At 45.8% G+C, this 21,095-nt stretch overlaps 1 protein-coding gene across 1 annotated transcript in view; it reads left to right on the forward strand.

The window, feature by feature from the left end:
- Window positions 1-793: 793 nt before the first annotated feature.
- Window positions 794-21,095, forward strand: part of LOC125236822 (eukaryotic translation initiation factor 4E transporter-like) — a 54,318-nt gene continuing 34,016 nt past the window's right edge. The window contains 9 exon segments of the mRNA XM_048143749.1: window positions 794-1,302; window positions 7,732-7,903; window positions 8,269-8,347; window positions 8,484-8,709; window positions 10,705-10,834; window positions 11,480-11,572; window positions 11,946-12,014; window positions 14,117-14,216; window positions 14,934-15,092. Coding sequence (XP_047999706.1) covers window positions 1,023-1,302; window positions 7,732-7,903; window positions 8,269-8,347; window positions 8,484-8,709; window positions 10,705-10,834; window positions 11,480-11,572; window positions 11,946-12,014; window positions 14,117-14,216; window positions 14,934-15,092 — 1,308 coding nt within the window. The 5' untranslated portion in view covers window positions 794-1,022.

Genomic DNA, 21,095 nt, shown 5'->3' on the forward strand with positions numbered 1-21,095 from the left:
GATAGGGAGGCCTGATATTTTTATCGTGCGACCATGCTGTCGGTGCAGGCAAGCATGGTCGCGCGATAAATGAACATCAAGCCGTCCCCATCCCACTATTAAATTTGTAAGTGCGATAGGGACGGCCTGATGATGTTTTATCATTTATTCGCGACCATACGCCATATTTCCAAATTATCACCTTTAATTTGTCATCTCATATCGCAAGTCAAGATTCAAGGCTTACCTATCCTATCATTTTCGGTGATAGCCGATATGATTGCTTTGACCTGGTGCAATCAGTGCATTGGAGTGTTTATTTCGTTCATGTTATCGAACACGTCACGTTTAAACAAAAAAATATCATAAGCTGCATTATCCCCTACTCCCACCGCCACCGTTGATATATCGTGTCAAGTGACTACCGTAAACTGAGGTTACTTTCATTTGTGGGGTATAAAACATCCTTTTAACATTGAAAGACTTTTTCTGTAAAGAAGCAATCCCAGTCCAAATCATAAACTTTCCATCGTTTGATGGTTAAATACTAGCCAATAACAGACATTATTGTCATTGGAATAAGGTTTACGTATGATCAATCAATCATGTTAACTATGCTGCCCTTAGCAACTGCAATATGAAGGCAAATTGTAACAAACAACTACGAAACCAGTATTTTTTTCTAAATACGGGTAATTATATATTTTTATCACAAAAATTAGGGGTAGTTTCATCTATTTGTCTATTCGTCGTTCGCCCGGCGTCAGTCTTTGAGACGATTTCGTGCGCTTCGCGACTCCCGCCTCCGACTTTTTGACTATTTTACATCTTTTCGGGACACTACGTAGTGACGTTAAACGTGCTTTTACGTAAAACCGCGTACACTTTGTCTCTTAGACACCGTAGTCTAAGCTTGTTTTAATCGTGTTGTTTTTAATTTTATTACAATTTTATCCTAAGTTAAGTTAGTTTTAAGTTTAGTCCGCCATCTTGACTTTCTTGACGCTTTCAAAATAACGATCAAAACGCGCGTCGGTCGTAAGATGGTCAGTAAGGAGCCGCCATTGCAGCCAGTGGAAGTTAAGAGTAAGAGGAGAAGACGTCGAGCTGGCAACAGAGCAGGGAAGAGGCGTTCTAGGAAGACTACAGTGGTGGTCGCAGCAGTTGCGACGTTGCCGTCAGAAAAGTACTCTAGTCCTGTGAAGTGTGCTGTTCACGCGTTCCTGATGAGATACCAGAGTGCGCTGAGGAAGGTGCCAGCTCACCTGCCGCCGCGGGTACACGCTGGGCCGCCTTCGAAGAGGGTTAAACGGGTTTCTTGGAGTAAGTGATCGTTTATCTACAGGCCTTTTTGTCACCTCGTCCTATGGAATGATGAAATTTCTAGAAAGTGATGCTGTACGAGTGTATGTACACTTGTACAGTCAACCAATTGGAACCCTAGGCCACTGTATAACTATGTCATAGTGACGTTATAAATCAGATTTTAAGAAATCTCTTGCTGCTTGCCATTTTGACATGGTTGTCATGGTGGCCTAGGGTTACAATTGGTTGACTGTACATACATCTTCAACCGGGCATTAGGGAATGTCTTTATATTCGTGCATTACCTGATGAAGAGTGCTAGTAAATATTTTCAACTGTTAGATGCACAATTTTTGCTATAATTCCTATGCTCGCAAGAAAATATAGTATGTACGTAAAATACGTGTGACTTATGAACAATTACATTCTTTAGCTATAATAATAGACTCCTTAGTAAATATATACCGCACTGAAATTGTTTATTTAATGTGGAATTGCAATACCGCGACAGACGGGTAAACGAAAGGTGTATTTATTATGTTATGGATGAGTTAAATAGGTTTCTTCCATATCACAAGGACAATATCTTGAAAACGGTTACGTAGGTAATTTTCAAAGTATCAAAGGGCGAAGTCCCTTCAGTGATAACATGTGTATAGATATAGTAACGAATTTATAACGAAATAAATAAACTTAATTGATTAGAGCTTGAAGAATTTCCACATGAATTGATCTTGAACACTAAGCCAGTGGTGGGTATAAAGTACTCGGCCCGACCCTCCAAAACTGGTCTGGTCCACTGTTCCTTCAAAATAGTGTGTGATGTGGCCAGTTCTGTGGCAAAATTGCATTTTTGGTGTAAATCGCGCCCTCCTTTCAAATTCCTACAAATATTTGGCCCTAAATGAAAAAAAAATTGCCCACCACTGCACTAAACAAAGTTTGTTGATATTATAAATCATCATAAGCTATCGCTAGCCAAACTTCGATCAAGGTAACTCAACTTAGGTACAATTTCCGATCCGCTAGCGATTGTCTAACTTTTTATAACCTTCGATTCTGGCTACTTATTCTCATTGCTTATCCGTGGCGAGTCGAATCGTTGTCCAGACCAGTGTATCACGAAATTCTAAAATCTTACCTGAATCGATAATTTAAAGCCAAGTGGCCCGTCGAACGCGATTAACTAACATAACATTATTTTATCTATTCCGACGTCACAGTATAATAAAGAGTACTATCGTACAGTATGGCCACTCCTGTTCCCCGCTGAAATTGCCGCCCACCCCCTCTCGGTTACCTCACAACTTTCTGTCAAAAACACGAACAGTCGACCTGTCATATTTCACTCATACAAGCATAGTACGCGTTCGCCTACACGAGCTTAGACTGTGTGCTAGGAACGCGCCTCTTTCATATATTTGATCGCCAGTGTCCGAGGTGTGCCGACGTTTCGGCCCGGTTGCACTGGCTACGAAAGAAATATGTGTACAAAATGCGAGAATTTAAAGTTTTATGAATTATTAATATTATCATACAATAATTAGTTATTTTGCAGGAAAATTATTCGAACTTGTGAACTTTCCAAGCCATGAGATAAGAAATCTTACCATTTTGCGAGTTTTTATAGGCCATATTCATTCCTTCTGTAAAACACTTCTCGTGATATTCCGTACTAGATTATGCCCGCGGCTACCCTCGCGTTAATTCGAAATTTGCGGAATGCTCCATATGACCTTCCACCCCCCCTCCTCCCTCTTTAAGGAAGTGCGGGTTTAGAAAGAGACACAAAGTATCTCTACTTAAAAAAATCACGTCAATTCGTCGCTCCGTCATGCCGTGAAAGACGGACAAACGAACAGACACACACACTTTCCCATTTATAATATTAGTATGGATACGAAAAGTTTCTATAAGAATGGTATTCTAAAGCCATCGCTCGTTGGAGAGCAATTAGAATGTAAAATTTGAACGGTAGTTTTGTTGTGTCTGGCGTCTAGTTACGGAATTGCATAAAGTGCATTTTAAAATGTGATTCATTCCGGTTTGGAACCGTCGTTCTTTACGAATCACGTTTTCATGACGAAGGGTTTTTTTAAATACAGATAAAATGTTATTACTTCGAACCTGAATTGGAGTGAGGCATGTACTGATTCGCGCGTCTATGTTACACTCACCATCTGATATATCGGAGCGCCCGAGGTGGTCACAAATATCTGAACACGCCCCGCACGGCGTTAGAGGCCTTTTAAGATATTTTTCAGTACTTCGGGTATTCTTGTATACCTACCCTCATACTTAAAGAGTCGGGCGAGACCCAACGTACACGGTCACAAGCCGGGAGTCGAGAAGGGTAACTAATAGGTCTTACTGGGATTAGTCCGGTTTCCACACGATGTTTCCCTTCACCGAAAAACCACTGGCGACTGTACACAGTCAACCTCCCCCCAGTGGACCCCTAGGCCACTGTAGAACTATGTCATAGTGACGCTATAAATCAAATTTTAAGATATTTCTTAGGTAGGCATTGCTGGTCATTTTGACATGGTTGTAGAGTGGCCTAGGGTTCCAATTGGTTGACTGTACAATACCTACTATTCACTTCGTTTGTCGCGAGACTAGAATAGGGTCTGTCATTGCGCAGTCTTTTCTTAATTTTACTAACTTCAAGTCTGATTGTTTATTTTTGGCGCCGTAAAAAGATACAAATTAGCTCAGATTTTTTGAGGAGGAGATGAAACCAATTTGTGACCTATATTTTGGCCATAGAGTGGACATTACCTGTCCCCTTATCATATCATTAGGATACGCCACAGACCCTAGGCGGTTTTTAGTGAGACACACGCCAACTTCTGTTTATTATAATGTGAAAGAGTCAAACTATTTTAACTAGCGGACATTTACTTAGGTTAAACACTTAAGAATGTCATTGTTAATACAAAACACTAGTTGTTTGAACGTTTACTCATAACAATCCAAGCCCTTTGTGGGCTAGCTACCACGGGAAACGGGGCAAACAATACAGAGACAATCGGTGCAATTCATTACTATGATTGTGTGTGAACGCGCTTCCGTGCGATTTGTGCAAAGCTAATTGTTGGCACAGTCTTAAATACTCGTACTTGTATCATTTTTCACCAATTTATATGGATTACCGTGTGAAATATTCAAATTTTAAATGTACCTCATCCCATTATTTTTTACCCTAATTTGACATAAGCGGCAACCCACACTCAGGCGACTCGTTCCGCGTTTTAAAGCTCGGCCAGACATGCGCGTTTTGAGAGCGTTGGCGGAGCGTCAGCGGAGCGCATTGATAGCGGTGCGCCGGACGAACGCTGGCGTTGCGCCCAAAGGACGCCGGTGGGAACTAACGAGTGCGGATTGCGAGCGTAATGCGCGCGGATTGCGAGCGGAACGCCAGCGTTCGTCCGGCGCACCGCTGTCAATGCGCTCCGCTAAAGATACGCTATCAAAACGCTTTATGTGTGGCGGAGGCTTTATTTGTTCTTCCTCTCTACTGATAGTGTTATTTACGTAAACGGGTTCCTTAAAGGATCACATTTTTGCATGCCAGTTTTTGGCGGTTAATTGCCATGTATTTTTGCTGCTCACTGTACTTCAGATTTGGCTAAAATTGATACATTTGATTCAAGATTCAATAGTTTATTCATGGTAAACACAACACATATCTACATAAGTATTACATAAATTTTAAATTATTATTAAATAAAAAATGTATGACGGGTTTACCACGAAATGGTCCCAAATAAATGCTGACCCTGTCAGCGCTGATCTTCCGGCGAGACTACTTTGTGGGCCTCGTTTGCAGCTGTACGGCCTGCCCCTGCGAAACATCTGAACGCCATAACATATTGCGAAGCGGTATGTGGCTTGGTACATGATTTTTAAAGATATCTAAATATTTTGAATAACTATAATCCGTGGGTGTCGTAGAAGGCGACTGTGGGATATGGGTTAAATTGTGGCGTAGGCGAGAGGCTGGCAACCTGTCACTGCAATGTCACCATTTGGATTTCTTTCAACCCCTTATTTGCCAAGAGTGGCACTGAAACTTGTGTAGTTTCATGTGCTCTACCTACCCCTTCATGGGATACAGGCGTGTATGTATGTATGTATGTATGTACTATAATCCGTTTCTTTACTAAAATAAGAACCGCTCAATATAATATTAGTTTTCCTACTTGTGGCATAAAACTTTTAATTTATAATATTTTACATCAAAAAAAGTTTATGTATGTACTTTTTATTTATTGTGTGCAATATAATATATCTCCTTTATTATTGAATATGTCAATTACCTTACTTTTTTACATAACTCAATATAAATGTTTATTGAATTGCAGTCGGGTCAATGAATATCTGTCAACCTGATTGTTTTTACTTTACCATACCTACATATTTAATTAAGTATGTAAATATATACTTTCTTCGTGTTTTATGTCGCGTATAAAGGTCAACAAATACTATTTATACGGAGTTACTAGAACGGAAAGAATTGTAGATAAATATTAATCATTATCACTAATATTATAAGCCCCTCAGGAAGATCAGGAATACTGACCTGCTAGCATGATTACCGTTACCACGCGCGATCCATATTATATCAAGTATGGAGAGTATTAGAGTATGGACTCTCAGGACAGAATGAGACTTAATTAGACTGTTTGGTTGTGAATAGATGAATTTGTTTATAGACAACCATAATATAGATCAGACGAGAGTAATATCGACATTAACACTTTATAACACCAACCTTTTCTTTTCATTCAATGTTTTGTAAGGTTAGAATATCTTCTAATCATCATAGACTTTATAAGGACTTAAATGTATAATTCATAAATATTTTACTTAGTCCCTACTAAGTAAAATATGAATTATACATATAATTATAATAACACTAGATTCATTCCACGCATTTTAAAGTAACAGTAAACAGTAATTATCCTACAAAAACTAGCTCAGATTAAAATTAGGGGTCAACTTAGGCACATTTGTACTCCCATAATCTCATCAAAAGAAGGAAGCGTTACAATAACGTTCTAGTTCATTTTATAACCACCCTTCAACGGTAAAAACGAAGGGCTGAGCAGATTTGCATGGATATTTGTTCCTGAACCGGTCAATTTCATGTTTGGCTACGAAAAGGCATAAGTCACTGGCAGTTCATACAATGATAGGCCTTTTGGTTCGAGCTAGGTGTCACAATAGGGCCGATTGACCGAACGTTTGTCCGTCGGTGTGAATTAAAGCGACATTCGTATTGGTTTAATTACATTACATCATGTCAGTTTACGTGTTGGTATAAAAAGTTGTTTCTTGTTGAAAAGTTTTAAGTAGGTACCCTTTGGTGTAACTTGGGTCGACCGAAGCGACAAATACTCCTGTTAAGACATAGACAATTCATCGGTTTTTAAACTCACGATCGGTTTCCATCCTCACTTGGTCGATATTCCAACCATTGGCACGAAGCGCTTCGCTTCTACTTTTCTTATACGCACTGCCAAAGAGTGGAATTCCTTGCCGGCGTTAATATATCCTAACTCATATAACCCAGCACCTTCACAACAAGGGTGAACAGGCACCTTCTGAACGAGCTCAATCAATCTGGCCACGTCTTCATCTATGCTAGTCTGTGGCCATGAGTAAGCCCATTTATAATTTAAAAAAAAGCTTGCTGAGCATGAGCGATGATCATTGCAAAAACTTGATTATACTAAACACGTACTATTAATGCATTCAAGTTTAATAAAACACGATCTGCAATCGCATGGAAGACGATTGTCGGCACGCGAGGAGATTTATGTGTCGCGGTGAACTGTGACTGAAAGTGATATCAGCATAATCATTTCTACGGATTTCATATACATTGATAATCATCATCAACATCTCCTTCCTTGCCGTATCGGGCAATGGTGACTCCTTTAACATGGATGCTCTGACGTGGCTCGCAAAACCAAACTTTGTCTTAAAGATGCGGTCACACGACGTGCGGTAGAGTTGTCCAGACGAGTTGCTAATAAAAGTGTAGATCGTGGGTATATCGCTTGGCATCTTGGTCTAGTTGGTCTTCCAGACGCTCGGCTTCTCAAAGAGATGCACCTACTTTCTTAAAATACTGGAACTTTTAAAGCTCGGCCACACATGCGCGTTTTGAGAGCGTAGGCGGAGCGTAGGCGGAGCGTTAGCGGAGCGCAATGATAGCGGTGCGCCGGACGAACGCTGGCGTTGCGCCCAGCGGACGCCGGCGGGAACTAACGAGCGCGAATTGCGAGCGGATTGCGAGCGGAACGTGTTCGTCCGGCGCACCGCTATCATTGCGCTCCGCTAACGCTACGCTATCAAAACGCTTTTTGTGTGGCGGAGGCTTTATAGTTGTTCACAACACATTCAATTGTTGCTAAAACTTAACTTTTTTGTCATCAGGTCACGACGAAAGCGGGTCGATGAGCGGCGGCGGCGACCCGGCGGTTCTTGCCGTCGGGCCGGCGCGGCGGCCGCTCACCTACACCCGGGAACAACTGTTACGGCTACGACACTCGCCGCTCGTGAAGAAGGGGCTCGAGATACCGCTGGTGGGCTGTGACGCGCTCGCGCTGTGAGTAACATAGTACAGTAGTTCACACTAGAGGCGATGGCGCGGCGGCCGGTCTCATACACTCAAGAACAACTGTTAAAGCTCGGCCACACATGCGCGTTTTGAGAGCGTAGGCGGAGCGTCAGCGGAGCGCAATGATAGCGGTGCGCCGGAGGAACGCTGGCGTTGCGCCCAGCGGACGCCGGTGGAACGCGCGCGCATTCCGCTCCGCTAACGCTATCAATACTCTTTATGTGTGGTGGAGGCTTTACGGCTGCAGCACTCGTCAAAAAATCTAAATTAAGGCAGCGAAACCTTAACACATGCAACAATACACAATCCTTATGTAAAATTGACAATACAAATCCACATTGTTTTCTTTTCAGGGTGTTGAAAAAGAGGTCCGACTCGCCGAACGAAGAGGATCGAGGGGCCAGAGGGGATGCACCAGCCGAAAACCACAAAGTATGTGTTCTTTCTGTGGCTACGTTTTCTATTTAAGAGACAACGATAGGCTAGTTTCAATATTTGAGAAAAATTCGGTATTCCTTTTAGCTAGATCATGTTTAAAGCAGTTTTCTTGATAACTCAATTATTGCAGGGTGTGTACGGCCGCGAACGCGAGCGAGAGCGTCGTTCCGCCGACCCTCGCGAGCGTGTACGCAAGGAGAGCGAACCGAGCAGCGGCATAGTGTTGTCCCCCCAACGACGATCCTTTACCAGTGGTTGTGGGGCGCCTGCGGCCGCTGCCCCGCCTCCCCATGTAGCCAGAACGAGGCCAGAGTCACCGCTGTGTCCAGCACCTGCTCAAGCGAAGCCTGAACCAGGTATAGTGTTGTCCCCCCAACGACGATCCTTTACCAGTGGTTGTGGGCCGCCTGCGGCCGCTGCCCCGCCTCCTCATGTAGCCAGGACGAGGCCAGAGTCACCGCTGTGTCCAGCACCTGCTCAAGCGAAGCCTGAACCAGGTATAGTGTTGTTCCCCCAACGACGATCCTTTACCTGTGGTTGTGGGCCGCCTGCGGCCGCTGCCCCGCCTCCTCATGTAGCCAGGACGAGGCCAGAGTCACCGCTGTGTCCAGCACCTGCTCAAGCGAAGCCTGAACCAGGTATAGTGTTGTCCCCCCAACGACGATCCTTTACCAGTGGTTGTGGGGCGCCTGCGGCCGCTGCCCCGCCTCCTCATGTAGCCAGGACGAGGCCAGAGTCACCGCTGTCTCCAGCACCTGCTCAAGCGAAGCCTGAACCAGGTATAGTGTTGTCCCCCCAACGACGATCCTTTACCAGTGGTTGTGGGCCGCCTGCGGCCGCTGCCCCGCCTCCTCATTTAGCCAGGACGAGGCCAGAGTCACCGCTGTGCCCCGCGCCTGCTCAAGCAAAGCCTGAACCAGGTATAGTGTTGTCCCCCCAACGACGATCCTTTACCAGTGGTTGTGGGGCGCCAGCCGCCGCTGCCCCGCCTCCCCATGTTGCTAGGACGAGGCCAGAGTCACCGCTGTGCCCCGCGCCTGCTCAAGCAAAGCCTGAACCAGGTATAGTGTTGTCCCCGCAACGACGATCCTTTACCAGTGGTTGTGGGGCGCCAGCCGCCGCTGCCCCGCCTCCCCATGTTGCTAGGACGAGGCCAGAGTCACCGCTGTGCCCCGCGCCTGCTCAAGCGAAGCCTGAACCAGGTATAGTGTTGTCCCCCCAAAGACGATCCTTTACCAGTGGTTGTGGGGCGCCTGCCGCTGCTGCCCCGCCTCCCCATGTAGCCAGGACGAGGCCAGAGTCACCGCTGTGTCCAGCACCTGCTCAAGCGAAGCCTGAACCAGGTATAGTGTTGTCCCCCCAACGACGATCCTTTACCAGTGGTTGTGGGGTGCCTGCGGCCGCTGCCCCGCCTCCTCATGTAGCCAGGACGAGGCCAGAGTCACCGCTGTGTCCAGCACCTGCTCAAGCGAAGCCTGAACCAGGTATATGTTGTCCCCCCAACGACGATCCTTTACCAGTGGTTGTGGGCCGCCTGCGGCCGCTGCCCCGCCTCCTCATTTAGCCAGGACGAGGCCAGAGTCACCGCTGTGCCCCGCGCCTGCTCAAGCAAAGCCTGAACCAGGTATAGTGTTGTCCCCGCAACGACGATCCTTTACCAGTGGTTGTGGGGCGCCAGCCGCCGCTGCCCCGCCACCCCATGTTGCTAGGACGAGGCCAGAGTCACCGCTGTGCCCCGCGCCTGCTCAAGCGAAGCCTGAACCAGGTATAGTGTTGTCCCCCCAACGACGATCCTTTACCAATGGTTGTGGCCGTTGTGGGGCGCCTGCGGCCGCTGCCCCGCTTCCTCTTGTAGCCAGGACGAAGCCAGATTCACCGCTGAGCCCCTCGCCTGCTCAAGCCAAGCCTGAACCAGTGTAGTGCTGTCTACAAAACAGGGTTCCTTTACAAGTGGCTGTGTAGTACAACTGTATCCTTTGTGTTTTTTTTTTTTGCTAATGCAAACGTGGCCTTTTCAATTCTTCGTGACGAATTATTATTGCGAAAGGATTATAAAGGATTTATGAAAGGCCTAGATTAATCTAAACTCGGCAAATACAGGTGATGCATGCTTCAAGCCTCAGCATAGCATTGTATAGTATTGCCAACATTTTGCTATACTACTTGATATCTGCACGGGTAGCATGGTCGCGCGATAGACGATAAAATATCCGATAGGGACGGCCAAATGTTTTATCATTTATCGCGCGACCATACTTGATTGCCTGGTTACTGAAATCACACCTTTATATTGAGTTATAAAACTTATAAAGATTACACATGACATTATTAACTCCATATATTTGTTACAGCGGGCCGCCGCATAGGTTCCGGTCGAATCATGGTGCGGGACGTACCTCATTCTGGTTGGGAGGAGGGCGACTACCGGCCCAGTGAACCCTACCGGCCTCGCGAGCACCGGCCCAACGGCGATAGGTACGAGTAAGTATTAGTAGGGAGGCTAGGGACCATGTTACAATAGACGCTGGCTGTACTACCGGCCCAGCGAACCCTACCGGCCTCGCGAGCACCGGCCCAACGGCGATAGGTACGAGTAAGTATTAGGGAGGTTAGGGATGTTCACTCATGATGCTACATACCGCATAGTTGGGAGGAGGGTGACTATCAGCCCAGCGAACCCTACCGGCCTCGCGATCACCGGCCCAACGGCGATAGGTAGGCATTTTCAGAATTTAAGACCCAAAATTAACGTAAGTTGTTAACAAAAATTAACTCGCTGTCAATTTTGTGACGGTGACGGGTCCCAAATCCTAAAAATGCCAACATATATTTTAATAGTAAGTAAGTAAGTAATCATTTATTGTCAGATTGTGCAAATCAGTTTACAGATGTTACAATATTAATAAACAATTATAGCTTGTGTCACAATCAACCGTTTTACGGTATACAATATACATAATTATTCCTATAACTAAATAAAATTTAACTTAAATAATAAAAACAGTCAGTTACATTATTATATAGGAACTACATTATTATTTATTATTTAATATCTCATATCATTATAAATCTATTACATCAGCTCATTTACATAATAATTAATGTCGAAAATAATTAATGTTGCAGGTTCGAGCGGCGTTCGTTTACCCGTGACTCCTACTCCTCTGATATTAAGAGGGAAAGGGAAGACCGATTCAACAACGAAAAACAGAGAGAGAGGTGAGATATTCAACACACTAAGTTAATTAAAGTTCCATTATATCGCTATATCGTAATCCTGCAAAAAGGATTCATATAGGAGGTGCAAGCACAAATTGCTCGCCCTTAGAGTTGGTCAAAGGCGCCTAGCCTTCAGAGATAACATACACTAGAGAAATTTCGACGGGTACCTCGGCGGTCGGGGTGGTGTAACGATTTTAGCACTCAGCTGAAGTGCTAAAACCGTTAGCTGGAGACCCGGGTTCGATTCCCGGCTTCGCCACCAGTGGGCTTGATCGCTTTTTTTTAGTGTATGGTATCTATTTCAGTTTATAAAGTTCCATTGTTGTTTAAAAATTGCGCCTTGAACTCTTAAGTATTGTTTTGTCCACAGGGAAGACAACCGCAGATCAGGTGGTCGCTATTCTCAACGACGGTTTGAGAAAGAAGATGAACCAGAGTGGTAAGCACTTTCAAACTAAAATAGTTTTTAACTAGATTTGGTAGATTTTAACTCTGTCAACCTTTCTCTTTTTACGACTACGACCTTCAAAGACTATCAGAGTTGTAAAGAAATCGAGGTCTTCTATTGTCCCAGAGCTGTAAGAACCTCTTTTTGACGGTTCCCCTTGTTTTGGCATAATTTTACAATCGAGAATTCTTTTTGGCATAATCTATATTGGCATAATTCACCTTTCGCATAATCTGTTATGGCATAGTATAGTTACGCATAATTTGTCTAGGCATATTTTTGTTTGTCCGAATATATTTCATGCATAAAGGTTATTCGCCGAATGGCGATTATGCATAAATTATTTCTGCATAACATGGTTTAGTGGAAATTTACTACGCAGAATTTTTATCATAGGTAATACTACTATATTAATGTTGCAGTTCTAACCTAACCTAACCGAAATTCTTGACAAAATGTTTTATTTGTTGAGGTCGCAGTTCTAACCTAACCAAACCGACTTTCTTAACAGCATTTAGTATGGGTGGATATTATGATTTTAAGAAATATGCCAAATACAATTATGCGAATTAATTTTATTCATAAAAACAATCGGCGTAAACAGAATTATGCGAACTTATTTTCGGACAATGTGTTATTCGTATTATTTTCGATTATGACAAATAAGTTTTCTGCCAAATTAACATTCGGCGAAAATCGATTATGCGAAGTCTGTTATGCGAAAATCGTTTCGGACAATTAAAGTTATGCCAAATAGAGGGAACCCCTTTTTGACACATGACAGCGTCCACAAAACATAAACTCGCGCAACCTAATGAAATTTTAAATAAAATCCTGTAATAATATTTAAAAAAAATCAAGTACTTAAAAACAATGTTTCGCTTCCTTTAAACATAATCTAACACATGTTATATTTTTTGCGGATCTTCGTTAGCGAGTATTTTACGATATTATCACGCAGGATTTACTTATTATGTCATTTATCATTAATTTTTACTTTTAAACTAGTGCTGTGGTAGAGTCTGTCATTTCGATTCAAATAACATTTCAGTAAGTTGATAGAAATCGTATATTTGTTTAAGCGCCTCTTTGTACATAGGGCCTAATCGATTCAACCAATACGAAATTAATCGTTAGAATTGGCAAACGTCTTACGTCTTAGCCACATCGCAACATACTTCAAATCAAATGTGTCAAAAATGTGAACTTACAGATCCGGGACAATAGAAACGGTGATATACAGTTCTTATTTTTGTGTTTTCATTTTTACAAAGCTTGTGTGAATTCTCCTTGACGGACTTAAATTGTAAAGTTCGTGATTAGCCGGGTCCACACAGATTGACGCATGTTGCGAGGCAGTTCTCTTCTCTCTTCTTCCATGGCTGAGGGTCGCGACCACATGATGTCGTTATTTTGTGCACCAAAGCTCTCCGTTCCGCACGGTACTGAACACTGTCCACCCAGCGGGTTGATGGATGACAATCCATCCAATATCCAAACTTAATATTATAAATGGAAAGTATGTGTGTGTGTGTCTGTTTGTTTGTCCGTCTTTCAAGGCGAAACGGAGCGACGAATTGACATGCTTTTTTAAGTCGAGATAGTTTAAGGGATGGAGAGTGACATGGGCTACTTTTTGTCTCTTTCGAACCCCCCACTTCCCTGAAATAGGGGTGGAAGTCTGTATGGAGTATTCCGCAATTTTCGAATTTAACGCGAGCGAAGCCGCGGGAAAAGTTATTATGATTATCATTTTTAACCCCCGACACAAAAACGAAGGGGTGTTATAAGTTTGACGTGTCTGTCTGTGTGTATGTCTGTCTGTCTGTCTGTCTGTTTGTCTGTCTGTCTGTGTGTGTGTCTGTCTGTGGCATCGTAGCTCTTGAACGGATGAACCGATTTTGATTTAGTTTTTTTTGTCTGAAAGCTGAGTTAGTCGGGAGTGTTCTTAGCCATGTTTCATGAAAATCGGTCCACTAGGTTGCGGTCGGGGGTTTTTTCAAAATTTTAATTTTGTGGTTAGGTTATATCAATCTTAGTATAGATCTCACGTCTTAATTATTGATTGAACTGTAAAATTTTTCGTTTTGCAGGTTTAGTGGAGGGCCGACATCTCAACATGACACTATCGAGCTCCGCGGTTTCGACGAGCCCACTAAAAAGAACGGCTCGACGAGTGGCAAAGAGACTGAGGTAAATACACTACTAGTACCTATGTTTACAGTGTCTATTTGGTAGATATCATAGGCTGGTTTTAGTGTCACGCCAACCGTCCGCGCGGAGCGATCTACAGGGCCAATTTGTATGAAGTTGATGTTTTCGTCCGCGCCAAAGACATATATGTAACTCCGTATAGACAGCTACGTCTAAGAAAAAAACGTACCTCAGGACCATATAGGAAAAGGTACGGAGGCCTAGATGGTGTTACACCGTTGGGTGACGCTCGCTAGATGGCGCTAATACTAATATTTGACATTTTAACACATATCAAGCTAAGAATATGGGCCAAATTGTCAAAACTGAGGTTCAAAAGTTTTAAGCTTGTGTCGAGAGATGTCAGTCTATGCACTGTGATTACACATTTTACTTTGACAGTAACTCTCTATAATACTTGATCCTTGATACTTGATCCAAAGGGTCCGGGTCCGCGCCACTAAAAGGCGCGTGACGCTAAAACCAGCCAGAGTAAGCCCATTTATAATAATAAAAAAAAAATAGACCTTTAAGTATTTTCTTACTTAATGATCTCATCAGAAGACCTTTTTTGGCACTTTATTCTACTATGTCATTCTTAAATATTTTTTATTGTCTGTGTACGAATAAAAATTTTTCTATACTATTCTAAGAGGAATTAGGACCCTTCTAAATTGAATTTGTGTAATAAATTACGAGTCTCACTAATACCTTTAGAAATGGAACAACAACGGCGGTGCCAGATCGCCCGGCATCGAGCGGAGCGAGCGTAACGAGCGTAGCGAGCGCCCCGAGCGAGGCGAGCGGCACGAGCGGTGGCGGAGTGAGTCTACGTCTGAAACTGCACCAGTTGAAGACTCCAATGATACTAGCAATGTGAGTAACGATAATATAAAAATTTTACCTTCCAATAAAATTATTATTATTTTGCCTGGTATATCCGAGGTCTTTATAGAGAGAGTACGTCGTAGACGTCGCATCGGACCGATAGATGGCGCCATCGTTCGTTGTAAGTCGCTCCGGCGTCATACCGCCGCGATGTTGGTAGTCCCGTTTTCCCCACCTGCAACATAAGGCTCCTCGCGCCCCGACCCGCCACCAGCCACCCTCATTGTTGAGGAGAAGTGCCGACGGTATATTAAGCCTACCAGGAAGGCATCACTCAGACCTCGGATATACCAGGCAAAATAATAATAATTTTATTGGAAGGTAAAATTTTTATATTATTTGTGCCGTTTGTATATCCGAGGTCTTTATAGAGACCTGTTTATTATCTCCTGGTGGCGAGTCAGCTGGCGCGCAACTCGCGCAAGCCTTTGGTAGCCCTATTGGCATAGCATAGAAGAATAAGTGAATCAGTTGTTGAACCGATTTGACAGATGTATCAGTCGAAATCGCCTTCGATCCGCGAATATCTCGGTGCCAGAAACGCCTAAAGAGATTTTCGTGATGACGTTTAGCTTTAGTCAGCGAATAGTTAGAGAAATGACATTATTATATTTCGCAGATCAAAACCAAAAAAGACGTAGGCGAGGTTGACTTGAACAAGATACAAAAACTTTAGATACACTATTATTATTAACAGAGACGTTATTTTATCAGGTTATAAACCCAATTTCAGACACAAAGTGTGGAAATTAACTGTAAAAGTAGTGTAACTATCTGTACTGTAGCAGGGTAACGTAATTGATACTGCTTTTGTCATCCCTTCGTAAAAATTATCAAAATCAATATTAGCTTTGATATGACTATTTAAAGTCCAACGTTTTACGTCTATATCAAACACAGAAAAAGGTCATCACTCACGCGCCCAAGGGCTATTTGTTACAATACTGGTATTTTCGATCAGACTATTTCGCGTCAAGCGAGCGCGGTTGCAAGCGAGACTCCTGAACTCTGAACTCTTTTTAGTGAGGGCATTTGAGGATACTGATCGCTCGGTAAAACTAGCCTAGAAGATGAAAAGTACAAGCGCTGTCGATTGCTACTACACTGGACGGAGGTATCAGTCGATTTCTTCAAGTCAGTCATTGACTCTTAGGGTAATCCATTACCTAATCCAAAACCCGATGCGACGGATTTCTACTTCGTGCAATGAAGGTCGACAGCGTAGACTGAGAGGTGACGGCCGTGTCGCATCGCTGGTGGTTGCTGAACACGTCGTGGTAGCAGGTCAAGGGATGAATTAAAACACCGCCACACATGCGCGCTTTGAGAGCGTAGGCGGAGCGCAATAATGGCGGTGCACCGCACAAACGCTGGCGTTGCGCCCAGTGGGCGCTAGCGGGAACTAACGAGCGCGGATTGCGAGCGCAACGCGCGCGGGACGCGAGCGGAATGCGCGCGCATTCAGCGCGCTGATAGCGTAGCGTTAGCGAAGCGGAATGCGCTTTATGTGTGGCGGAGGCTTAATACGTACCGTTGTACGGTGTAATGCAGGGCTCTCGCAGACGAAGAGGTACGATGTCGGGCGAAGCAGAAGAAGGCGAGGTCACCGAAGGTCACTTGGCTCCCAGGGGTGCATACTGACCTCGTACGACAGTCTGTTGGAGTCAGCAGTTACTGTCGTAGTTACTCGTAACAGAAGAGATGTAGTCCTGCCATCGTACAGCATAACATAACATACAACCGAACTGTGCATAGCATATAGTGCTATGCGAACCTTAATCCGGCTGCATGTCACTTCAGTCGCCAGCGCCACCGCCTGTTGAAGATTATTTTCCATCGGAAGAGCTTTACTTCGTACAATGTTACGATTATTGAAGGTCTTATCGGGCTGCAGATGCAAGCAAAACAGGAGCGATTGGCCTACAGCTATCGGCAGCTGTACGAGGTAATGCTGGAAACTGCAGCGGTGCAACCTTCCTCTGTAGACTACGAAAGTTGTGAAATTGATGAAATCAGGTTCTACGATCGAATCAAGCACTATTAATTCAGTATAGTCGAGCCAGATGATAACTACTGAAGTCCTCCTGAGTTCCTGGCCCCTTTCGCTTTGAGCTGGAACCTTAAGTTCACTAAGGCGAAGCGGGTTTATTTTTGCCAATTTGTTTATTAGAGGCTCGGCGAACAAGTTCATCTCTCGAATGGACAGGGGGCGCCACAAGCCTCCGGGAAATCTTCGTGTACTTGGAACCCCCGCGGCCAGATTACCGATCGGTTTTGGTGTCCGCCCGGTAAACAGACGCACGCTCAGGATGCAGGACGCTGGCTCGAATTCAGATCTGGACATTCTGAGTTTTTATTCCGCAAACCTTTACGATGTCTTTGACCTACACAATGAGCGATGTACAGGAACCACAGGGTCGTCTCGCGAGGCGCCTCTCCGATTAGATAGCTCGCGAACATCGTCAGGACACCCTCGCAGCAGTGCGGCTCCTCGTCCAGTTATTGACGTCTTACCTCGTTCAACTATGGGTGGCCAAGCCACGTTAGGACGTAGCATCTTTAGAATTTATCTGTTCTCACTTCGGCGACGGAGGAGTCCTTGGTCAAAATAGAGTGTAAATACTGTCAAAGTACTTCACGGGAACTGGAAAGAGAAGAGTGGATACCATAGTGTACGGGATGTCAGCTGATAGCGGCGCCCGGCGTCACATTGGAGGGAAGTATCAGCCTGTTCAGCAACAGAGTCTGCAACGATACCGTAGCAGACGGAGCCTGGATAGTCGTGGTCGTGGCACCATTGCAGCGGAAGACAGTGTTCGCGGTGAGCGTGACATCAGGCGCGACGGCAGCCGCCGACGTCGGCGTGGCGGCCAGCGACACCAAGGGAGCACATCAGCAATCTTACCAGCTTGTCACTGCAGCAGACGGTGTTACGTTCGGCGGTGAGATTGAGACGGCCGTCGTCAGCTCGAAAGGCGTCTTCGATGCCCCTGTCGCGTCACGCAGTATCGTGCTCGGTGGCCCTCTCGAGGTCGCCGCCGTCAGCGCGGGAGGCACCGGCGCCAGCGTGGCAGTCAGCTACATCGGTGAACAGCATCGACAGAGTTCGCGGCGTCGTCACGGCAAACGCGGCAGGAAAATTAGCGACGCCTTCGCGGCAGCCGCAGTATTGCGCTCGGTGGCGCGATGAAGGTCGCCGCGTCTGCAATCTTACCTCGTGCGATCGAGGCGACATCAAGGCGCCAGCATCAGCGTGGCGGCCGACGACACCGGTGGAAAACTTCAAGTAGCTTGCGGCGTTGTCACGGCAGACGCAGCAGAAGGATTGCGACGCCTGTGCAGCGGTTAACAGTATTACGCTCCGCATCACCACTGAGGCGCCAGCATAAGCGTGGCGGCCAGCAATACTGGTGGACAGCTTCGGCAGGGTCGCGGCGTTGTCACGACAGATGAACGCTCTACATCACCATCGAGGCGCCAGCATAAGCGTGGCGGCCAGCGATACTGGTGGACGCCTTCAGCAGGATCGCGGCGTTGTCACGGCAGATGAGCGCGCTCGCGCTGCATTACCATCGAGGCGCCAGCATAAGCGTGGCGGCCAGCGATACTGGTGGCCAGCGATACTGGTGGACAGCTTCAGCAGGATCACGGCGTTGTCACGGCAGATGAGCTCGCTGCATCACCATCGAGGCGCCGGCATAAGCGTGGCGGCCAGCGATACTGGTGGACAGCTTCAGCGGAATCGCGGCGTTGTCACGGCAGACGAACGCTCTGCATCACCATCGAGGCGCCAGCATAAGCGTGGCGGCCAGCGATATTGGTGGACAGCTTCAGCAGGCTCGCGGCGTTGTCAAGGCAGACGCACGCTCTGCATCACCATCGAGGCGCCAGCATAAGCGTGGCGGCCAGCGATACTGGTGGACAGCTTCAGCAGGATCGCGGCGTTGTCACGGCAGACGAACGCTCTGCATCACCATCGAGGCGCCAGCATAAGCGTGGCGGCCAGCGATATTGGTGGACAGCTTCAGCAGGCTCGCGGCGTTGTCAAGGCAGACGCACGCTCTGCATCACCATCGAGGCGCCAGCATAAGCGTGGCGGCCAGCGATACTGGTGGACAGCTTCAGCAGGATCGCGGCGTTGTCACGGCAGACGAACGCTCTGGATCACCAATATTGGTGGACAGCTTCAGCAAGCTCGCGGGCGTAGGTGGCTGCGCTGGTAGCCTGCGTATTGACGACTGATCACTAACGGCGCTCAACCCTTCGTAAAAATTCGTGTCGGGGCAGCAGCAGACATACTTACAGCGTCGCACGCGACGCCTATGCGGCGGCCACAACGTTGTTCGGCGGCACCGCAGAGGTCGTTAACGAGGAAGCAACTTCTACGCAACTTCGGCGGCGTCGACGCGGCGGACAACACTGCAGCGGTCAGTGGCGCTATCGCAGCGCTACAGTAAGTTTCGGCGCCGACACGTGTCCGCCGTCCTCCGCACCGAATCGGAAACCGAACATGTTCTTTCTAAAATAATATGAAGCTGCTCACCCATTCGTCGGAGAAATTCAAACCTCCTTGGAGCGCGGTATTCCTTCCCCGCGCCCTCCGCCGCCGCCGCCGCAGCCCGCAGGTCGCGCAGCACGCGGTCGCGAAGCACGTGGTCCCCGGAGCACGTGGTCCCCGGCGGAGCAACTTACCTACGTTACCACTTATATTCTCGCGCGAAACTTTTAATACGCGGATAACACTTCCTACTTTAGTCTCGGAAATGCGAATAGTTTAAAAAAGAAAACTGATTAACGGTAACGATTTTTGCAGCATGGAACTTTCTTACAAAAAAGTGGGTAGAATCATAAAGCACCGCTCGTTCATTTCTATCGTGAGAACCCCGAAAGACGAATAATGATCGCTAGCGAGGCATAATATATCTCATTATTCAAGACGAACGAGCGTAAATTAAAAGGGAAGAAAGAATTGACGGATGAATTGAAAAATTTCATAATTCCGAAATGTTATAAGCCACTTTTTAAATAAAAACACGAATAATTCTGGTTTGACCAGAAGTAACGAGGAAATATAAACTAAAAGATTAATTTCGAGACACCATGCTGTAAAAATGTTCGAACGGAATACGCGACAACCGGTCACTTCGGCGTTCGACGAAACAATGGAGGTGGCTGGTGGCGGGTCGGGGCGCGAGGAGCCTTATGTTGCAGGTGGGGAAAACGGGACTACCAACATCGCGGCGGTATGACGCCGGAGCGACTTACAACGAACGATGGCGCCATCTATCGGTCCGATGCGACGTCTACGACGTACTCTCTCTATAAAGACCTCGGATATACAAACGGCACAAATAATAAGAACATTACAATTCAATCCATACTAATATTATAAATGGGAAAGTGTGTTTGTCTGTTTGTTTGTCCGTCTTTTACGGCAAAACGGAGCGACAAACTGACGTGATTTTTTAAGTGGAGATAGTTGCAAGGATGGAGAGTGACATAGGCTACTTTTTGTCTCTTTCTAACGCGAGCGAAGCCGCGGGCAAAAGCTAGTGCATAATAAAAACACCAGTAGTGAAGCGCTGGTAGCCTAGCGGTAAGTACGTGCGACTTTCGTTCTGGAGGTCGCGGGTTCGAACCCCGGCTCGCACCAATGAGTTTTTCGGAATTTATGTGCGAAATGTCATTTGATATTTGCCAGTCGCTTTTCAGTGAAGGAAAACATCGTGAGGAAACCGGTCTAATTCCAATAAGGTCTAGTTACCCTTCGGGTTGAAGGTCAGATGGCAGTCGCTTTCGTAAAAACCTAGTGCCTACGCCAAATCTTGGGATTCGTTGTCAAAACGGACCACAGGCTCCCATGAGCCGTGGCAAATGCCGGGAGCAAGGAGCAAGGAGTATTTTGCAATCAGTTTCTATTTTTTTTTTTTTTTATATATACTGAAAATCACATATCTACTCGACCGACAACCTCTTACTTTCCGGTCTCTG

The sequence above is a fragment of the Leguminivora glycinivorella genome, chromosome 19, assembly GCF_023078275.1.
Source record: "Leguminivora glycinivorella isolate SPB_JAAS2020 chromosome 19, LegGlyc_1.1, whole genome shotgun sequence".
Taxonomy (NCBI): Eukaryota; Metazoa; Arthropoda; class Insecta; order Lepidoptera; family Tortricidae; genus Leguminivora; species Leguminivora glycinivorella.